The 8,832-nt window shown below is 40.5% G+C and overlaps 1 protein-coding gene across 5 annotated transcripts in view; it reads right to left on the bottom strand.

The window, feature by feature from the left end:
- The window catches only part of CR2 (complement C3d receptor 2), a 34,018-nt gene extending 32,859 nt beyond the window's left edge, over positions 1–1,159 (bottom strand). The window contains exon 1 of one of the 5 annotated variants that reach the window (XM_060643960.3): positions 972–1,151. In XM_060643960.3, coding sequence (XP_060499943.3) covers positions 972–1,029 — 58 coding nt within the window. In that variant the 5' untranslated portion in view covers positions 1,030–1,151. Of the gene's footprint in view, positions 1–971 lie in introns of all 5 variants that reach the window. The other 4 variants (XM_060643961.3, XM_060643962.3, XM_060643965.3 and 1 more) reach the window with 4 other exon arrangements.
- Positions 1,160–8,832: the final 7,673 nt, after the last annotated feature.

An 8,832-nucleotide genomic window follows, 5' to 3' on the forward strand; every position in this document is an offset into this window, starting at 1 on the left:
AATGTCAGGAAGCAAAGTAAGCTGTAACAGAACCATTGATTGTATGCAGGATGCCTTAGCAAGGCGGGGGGGGGGGGGGGGGGGGTGGATTATGCGTAGATGCTGGCTCTATAAAACCGGATCTATACAGTAATCTCAGGACTGGTATTTAGTAGTAACAAGTAACGCCTGACCTTCATTTGCCTAATTTCATCTCACACTCAGGGCAGCGCTGTAAGGTGGTAGGGCAGCTTACCTCACTAGCTTCATTTTCACAGATGAGGAAACTGAGGGTCAGGGAGCTAAAAGACTTGCCAAAAGTCACCCAGTTATTGGAATGTGCAGATAGTAAACTTTTAACTAAGATTTCACTCTACCCTGGAGACAATTACAAAGTTAGACCCACGTTGTAGCCACGAGATTCTAGTCTTAACAAACTGCTGTGCTTCTCTAAAATGAAGCCAATCGCGGGTGGGGGGAGTTAGCATCAACGTAGAAGGAGACCTTCTGGGGCCCTTGCCATTGCAGGAGGTAAATAACACGAAGGCTGTAGTTTTAATTCACATACCAAGTTTCCTCCAATAGCTCTAGGTGTTTGTCATTTAGGATCTCTTTACCAGCATCGCATCAAAGTGCAGACGGTGGGAGAACCAAGCCCGCAGCGGGAGGTCTTCGCACACCCGGCCCCCGTAGGGTTTGGTTACGCGGCCAGCGTTATGAGCGCTTGCAGACCTCGGGCGAGTGCGAGGAGCATCAGCTGAGTCCCCGGGGCCCGGGAGCCCAGACAGCGCAGAGCGAGCGATCCCAGCCCCGGGAGGAGCCAGCGAGCACATTCAGGACCAGGAGATCCTAGGGGTCCCCCAGAGCGAGCGGGAGGCAGTCAAGCGTCCGGCCCTGACCCCACCTTCTCACTTACTCCGTTTTGCATCGCCGCACAGAGGCGTCCCTGCCCCAGACGTGTCCCTACCTCCGTGCTCCCCCTCCCAGCTCACCGAGGACCCCCGGCGCGACGAGTGCCAAGACGACGCAGAACAGGCCCGCAGCGCCCATGCCCCGGCGGCAGCCCCAGCGGCGGGATGCGTTCCGAGACGCTCGAGCCTGCGGCAGCTCCGAGAAAACGCGGCTGAAGCAACAGACGGCGACAAGGGAGGGACGGAGGGGGTCCTTAAATAGAGCCTGGCACCACGTGCTAGCTTTGCGCGCACACCTGCAGGCTGCCTGGGGCGGGACGCCGGCGCCTGTTAGGTTGGCCCGGGCTGCGAGGCGTCCGCTGAGGGGGCGACGGGGTCAGGGGGGCAGAGGGGCGGAGCAACTGTGACCCGGTCTTTGGCTCAGGCTCTAGCCCTCAGCGTTGTGGCTTTCCAACCTTTTCTACCGTGCAACGATGCGTCCACTTCGTCTTTTCTGGAGAAATGAAACACGTTTCACAAACTAGGACTCACCCTTGCTAATCTACAATGCTCCATCCCATCCCATCCCATCCCATCCCATCCCATCCCATCCCATCCTATCCCAAAATTCTGGTTTGACTCCACTAAAATATTTTCAAAAGCTATTAATGTTTCAAATCCTCTGTTTAAAGAAATAGTTTACTTAGAAAGGAAAGTTACAAACAGCAGTCCCCTCTGCTCTTTGGCCCTTTTTATTTTGAAGCAATTTCTACAGAAAGTTTTGAGAACAGTACAACGAATTCCCATATACCCGTCATCCAGATTATGCACTGTTAACATGGCACTATTATTTTCTTTATTATTCCTTCTATAGACGGATGACATATAGGTATAATTATATAGAGATCGATCTAGATGTGTGCACACATACATACATATGATTCTATAATTATAGAATTGTTACTTTGGAGTTGAAGTAAGGTGAAGGTATGATACCCCCTGCTATAAATACTTGGTGTGCGTTTTTCCTAAAAACAAGGACATTCTCTTGCATAACTAAGTAAATGCACAAAAACAGGAAATAAACATTGAAATATCTAAGCAACAGGCTATACTCAAATTTCTCCACTCATCTCAGTAATCTTTATTATTGCAATCTCTCTCTCTCACCCTTTCGTTTTTCCGGTCCAGAATCATTCAAGGTTCACACATTACATTAGCGGGTTATGTCTTTTATTTCCCCTCATTTATCTGCAAAAGATCCTTGGCCCTTTTTATGTCTCTCATGACCTTGATGTTTTTGAAGAGTACACAGCAAGTATTTTTGTAGAACGATTTTTATGTTGGTTAGCTATTGCACAGTAACAGATTACCCTATGCTCACTGGTTTAAAGCAAGGATAAGAATTTAGTATCTCACACAGTTTCTGTGTGTCAGGAATCCAAGAACAGCTTAGCTAGGCAGTTCTGGCTCAGGCTTGTCTTGAGGCTATAGTCCAAACATCAGCCAGAACTGGTTACCTGAAGGCTGGACTTGCCCTGGAGGATCCAGGTCTCAGAGGGCTCACTCATGGCTGTTGGCTGCAGGCCTCACAGTCCCAACATGTGGACCTCACCATAGGACTATTTGAGTCTCCTTGTGACATGGCAGTTGGCTTCTCCCAGAAAAAGAGAGAAGGGCAGATGCCACAATGTCTTTTATAATCTGTTCTCAGAAGTCACTCTATGTTATTTCCACAGTATCCTATTGGATAGTGCGATGGTTAATTTCATGTGTCAACTTGTCTGGGCTGTAGGATGCTCAGAGATATAGTCAAACATTATTCTGAGTCTTTCGGTAAGGGTGTTTTGGGATGAGATTAACAGTTTTTTTTTTACAGTGGTAACTGATATTTTTATTCTTTCCATTTTGTTCTCCAGTTTTATTAAGATATAATTGACATAGTAGTTAAGGTATACAATGTAACGATTTGATAATGATTACCACAGTAAGCTTAGTTAACTACCGTAGTTACAATTGTTCTTCTCATATTAAGAACTTTTAAGATCTATTCATTTAAAATAAATGCACAATACGGTATTGTTAACTATAGTCACTATGCTGTACATTACATCCCCAGAATTTATTTATCACCTAACAGGAAGTTGGTGCCTTTTGACCACCTTCACGCATTTCCCCCACTCCCCACCTGTGTCACATCTGGCAATCACCAATCTGTTCTCTATTTCTACAAGGTCAATTTTTTTCAGATTTCACATATAGGTTAGGTCATGTAGTATTTGTCTTTCTCTGTATAACTTATTTCACTTAGCATAATGCCCTCAAAGTCTATCCAAGATTTTATTCTTTTTTATGGCTAAATAATATTCCACTACGTGTGTGTGTGTGTGTGTGTGTGTGTGTGTGTGTGTGTGTATCTCACATTTTCTTTATCTGTTCATCTATCTCATTAAGACAGTGATTTCTTTTCCCCTTTGGATATATACTCACAAATGGAATTGCTGGATCATATGATAGTTCTATTTGTAATTTTTTGAGGAACTACTGTACTGGTTTCCATAGTTGCTGCAACAATTCATATTCCCACTAAAAGTGCCTGAGGGTTCCCTTTTCTCCACACCCTCACCAACCCTTACCTCTTCTGTTTTTGATGATGGCGATTCTAACAGGTATGAGGTGATAGCTCATTGTGGTTTTGATTTGCATTTATTGATATCGAGTATCTTCTCATGGTGGCTGTGCAGATGCTTTTTAGTCTGATGTAGTCACATTTATTTTTTCTTATGTTGCCCTTGCTTTGGGGGTCAAATTAAAAAGTCATTGCTAAGACCAATGTCAAGGAGTTTACCCCCTATGTTTTCTTTTAGGAGTTTTATGGTTTCAGGTCTTATGTTCAAGTCTTTAATCCGTTTTGAGTGGATTTTTGTGTATGGTGTAAGAGAGTGGTCCAGTTTCATTCTTTTGCATGTGGCTGTCCAGTTTTATCAACACTATTTACTGAAGACATTATGCTTTTTCAATTGTATATTTTTGGCTCTCTTGTCATAAATCAATTAACCACATATGTTTGAGCATATTTCTAAGTACTCTAAACTATTCCATTGAACTATGTACCTGATTTCATGCAAATGCCATACAGTTTTGATTTTTATGGCTTTGTAATATAGTTTGAGATCAGGAAGTGTGATGCCTCCAGCTTCATTTTTTTCCTCAAGACTGCTTTGGTTATTCGGGGTCTTTGGGGTTCCTTACAAATTCTAGGAATGTTTTCCCTGTTTATGTGAAAAGTGCCATTGGAATTTTGATAGGAATTGCATTGGATCCAAAAATCTCTTTGAGTAGCATGGCCTTTATAATAATGTTAATTCTTCCAATTCATGAGTATGGAATATCTTTTCATTTATTAGTGTCATCTTCAATTTCTTTCATCAATGTCTTATAGTTTTCAGTGTGGAGATCTTTCACCTCCCTGATTAAATGTATTCCTAGGCATTTTATTCTTTTTGATGCAGTTGTAAATGGGATTGTTTTCTTAATTTCTCTTTCTGATAGTTTGTTGTTAGTGTATAGAAATGCAACAGATTTTTGTATATTGATTTTGAATCCTGAAATTTACTGAATTCAAATTGTTTGAATTAGTTCAAACAATTTTTTTATGGAGTCTTTAGGGTTTTCTTTTATTTAAAAATTTTTTTAATGTTTATTTTTGAGAGAGACAGAGAGAGACAGAGTGTGAGTGGGGGAGGGACAGAGAGACTGAAAGAGACACAGAATCTGAAATAGGCTCCAGGCTCTGAGCTGTCAGCACAGAGCCCAACACAAGGCTCAAACTCATGAACTGCGAGATCATGACCTGAGCCAAAGTCAGATGCTTAACTGACTGAGCACTCACGTGCCCCTTTAGGGTTTTCTATATATAATATCATGTCATCTGCAAATGGAGATAATTTTACTTCCTCCTTTCTGATTTGGATGGCTTTTACCTGTTTTTCTTTACTAATTACTCTGGCTAGGCCTTCCAGTACCATCTTGAATAAAATGGCAAGAGTGGGCCTTCTTGTTTTGTTCTTGATCTTAAAGGTAAAGCTTTCAGCTTTTCACCACCGAGTATGATGTTAGCTGTGGGCTTGTCATATATGGCCTTTGTTATGTTGAGGTACATTTCTCTGTACCCAGTGTGTTGAGTTTTTATCATGAATTTCTGTCAAATGTTGGATTTTGACACTGTTTTTTCTGCATCTATGCATTTTTTTCTGCATCTATAAAAATCATATGATTTTTACTCTCTATTTTGTTCATATGGTGTATCACATTGATCGATTTATGGATGTTTAACCATCCTGGCATCCTTAGGACAAATACCTCTTAATCATGGTGTATGATCCTTTCAATGTATTGTTGAATTCAATTTACCAATACTTTGTTGAGGATTTTTACATCTATGTTGATGATGTAATGTTCTGCAGTGTTCTTTTCTTGTAGTGTCTTTGTCTAGTTTTGGTCTGAGGGTAATGCTGGCCTTATAAAATGAGTTTGGAAGTATTCCCTTCTCTTTTATTTCTTTGAAAGACTTTGAAAATGATTGATATTAATTCTTCTTTAAATGTTTAGCAGTATTCACCAGTGAAGCCATCTAGTCTGGACTTTTGTTTGTGGGGAGGTTTGTGATTACTGATTCAATTTTTTCACTAGTAATTGGTCTGTTCAGATTCAGTCCTGGTGGGTTATATGTTTTTCAGAATTTATGCATTTCTTCTAGGTTGTCCAAACAAGTTGTTCCAGTCTCAACTTGTATTTTTCCAGACACAACATTGAAATCTACCATTTCTTGTAAGAATGTTGGTTCTTTTGAGCAGAGCACAGTATTTGAAAGCCAAGATCTGGTTGCTAAGTATGTTCACTGCTATTGGAATATCACTGCATCTATACCCTTTCAGAAGGCAGTGTAGGAAATATATGTATGGATATATATTCCTATATCTATTTAAATCTATTCCAATCTATTTTTATATCTAAGTCATGAATTCATATCAGTTCTTCAAATTCAAATCCAATACCATAGATGTCATTTTATTTATTTTTTTTTAAATTTTTTTAACATTTATTTATTTTTGAGACAGAGAGAGACAGAGCATGAACAGGGGAGGGGCAGAGAGAGAGGGAGACACAGAATCTGAAGCAGGCTCCAAGCTCTGAGCTGTCAGCACAGAGCCCGACGCGGGGCTCGAACTCACGGAGCGTGAGATCATGACCTGAGCCGAAGTCGGACGCTTAACCGACCAAGCCACCCAGGCGCCCCATAGATGTCATTTTAATGTTTACTTTTTCCATATTTGTACTTCCTTTCTTCAACAGCATGGTACCTAGTACTCATATCCACCATGTATTAACTTATTTGTTCAGTCCTAAAATACACAGAAAGTTTTGGAATTGTAATCCAATACCATGGTGGAAAGCAAACCTACTAGTTTTTAAGACTTTTGTTTTTTGGTTTTTTTTTTAGCCTGGGAGCATAAAAATAACATTGCTCTGTTCAAAAGTTACTTAGATTAATTATCACACATCATCTCCGCTGACTTCAGTGTGGATACTAAGGATACTAATCCTTTATCAGATATATCATTTGCAAATATCTTCTCCTATTCTGTCAGTTGCCTTTTAGTTTTGTTGATTGGTTCCTTTGCTGTGCAGAAGCTTTTCATTTTGATGAAGTTACAATCATTTATTTTTGCTTTTGTTTCCCTTGCCTCAAGAGACATAACCTAGATTGTTTTAAACTCTTTGCCATTACAATGCTATCATGAATGTCCTTGTATATTTACTATATGGAATTATAAAATAATTTCTTTGAGAAATTTACCTAGGAGCAGAATTACTGGGTTGTAGAGTATGTGTGTTATTCAATAGAATAATACCAGATTGTATCCTCTGCATCATTCTATACTTCTAGCAACAGTGAATCAGGGACATTTTGCCTCTGTATTCTTGCCAACCCTAGACATTATCCAGCTTTCTGTTTTTTCCCTTCGCACAGGTGTGCAAATATCATGTGTTTGTGGCTTTTCTGCCTTGTAAACATTATCTAATGTAGTCAAATTGATCTATTGTTTTTAAATTGTATCTGGATTATGATCCATAGTGAGAAAGCCTTTACCCCGGTTGTAAGGTATTTCATCCAAAAAATAAACAAATAAAATAATTCATCCATATTTTCTTGCACTTGTATCATTTTCCTTATTTTACAGGTAAATCCACAAAACATTTGGTATATTCTTGTACTTGTTCTTGACTCTTCAAACTATATTCTTTTGGAGATAAACACCTTTCACCAAGACCAAAACCCAAGTTCTCAGCAGGTTAAATGTGCTCAGTGTCTCGTATCTTGCAGTGATCCTCTGTAAATCTTTGTCAGAAAAAAAAAATCACTTCTTTTTTCCCCAAACTGTCCACTAATTTTCTATCTCATTCAAAGTAAAAACTAATGTTGTAACTTTGACCTACAAGGTCTCATGTGATATGGCTGTCTTTAACCTCTCTGAGTCATCTGCTGCTTTCCCTTTCCTTCCTGTGCTCTGATGGCAAAGGCTTCTGCTATTCTAAAATGTAGGCATCATGTTCTGACTGAGGTCCTTAGACCTCAGTGCCTTGTTTCCTCTACCCAGTGGTTCTTCTCCCAAATACCTATAAAGAAGAAACTCCCTATGTAGGGAAAATCCCAGCTCTTCCCCACGTGTGTCTCTTCCCTGTGTGTCTCCTTTATTTTTACGTGGGACACTTTACTTTTGGTCCCTGAATGTTTGTAGGGTTTTCCCTATAACAACAAGCAAGTCCCAACACCAGCAAGATATCCTACCTTTAACCAGCAAGGTATCCTGTAACTTAACTCAATTCTGACACGGTCTATCTACACATAGCATCAGAACTCACAGGTTAAGGGCTGAGTTCCATAAGACTACCATCCCCCACCCCCGCTCCAGATGCCAGTTGCACGCAAGCTCACTTTATCATCTGTGCTTCTGACTGACCAGCTATAGATCAGAGGTTCCAATGAACCCTTCCTCAGGTTCCAGTAATTTGCTAGAGTGGCTCAGAGAACTCCAGGAAACACTTATGTTTACCAGTTTATTGTAGGGAAAGATACAGGATACAGATGAACAGCCAGATGAAAAAACGCATAGGATAAAGTCTGGGAGGGTCCTGAGCACACTAGCTTCTGTCCCTGTGGAGTTGGGGTGCATCACCCTCCCTCCAGTGTGGATGTGTTCTCCCACCTGGAAACTCTCCAAACCCTGAACTTGTTGAGATTCTATGGAGGCTTCTTCACACAGGCATGATCAATTATTAACTTCATTTCCAGTCCCACTCCCGTCTCTAGAGAAGGGCAGAGAGCTGAAAATCCCAAGCTTCTAAGCATAGGTTGGTCTTTGTGGTGACCAGCTCCTGCCCAGGAGCCATCCAGGAGGAGCTCATTCACAGTAGCCTCATTAGAATGAAATATGTTCCTAAGGTTCTTATCACTTAGGAAATTACAAGAGTTTAGGGGCTCTGTGCCAGGAACTGGGGACAGAGACCAATGCTTATATTTTCTATTATCTCACAATATGCCGATGGCCAGCTGCCCTTTTCTTTTTAACCTTTATTCAAAGATACCTTCTTAGTTTGGTCTTCCCTGGATGGTCTATCGCACATTTTTACCTACCTTTCTATTTATATTCCCTTTGATCTATTTTTTTTCTCCTTAGTACTTAGCTCTATTGAACACTTTATATATTTTACATTGATTTTGTTTATCTGTGTCTATAACCTAAGACCCACGAAGGCAGAATTTCGTCTATGTGTATTTATTTTTTTATGACAAAACCCCTAGTTCCAAGAACATTACCTGGCACATGGTTAATGGACACTCAATAGAAATCTGTTGAATAAATAAATACATGAATCCCATGGGGGGCTGGGGATTCTA

This window comes from Panthera onca, chromosome F1, assembly GCF_046562875.1.
Source record: "Panthera onca isolate mPanOnc1 chromosome F1, mPanOnc1 haplotype 2, whole genome shotgun sequence".
NCBI classification, from domain to species: Eukaryota; Metazoa; Chordata; class Mammalia; order Carnivora; family Felidae; genus Panthera; species Panthera onca.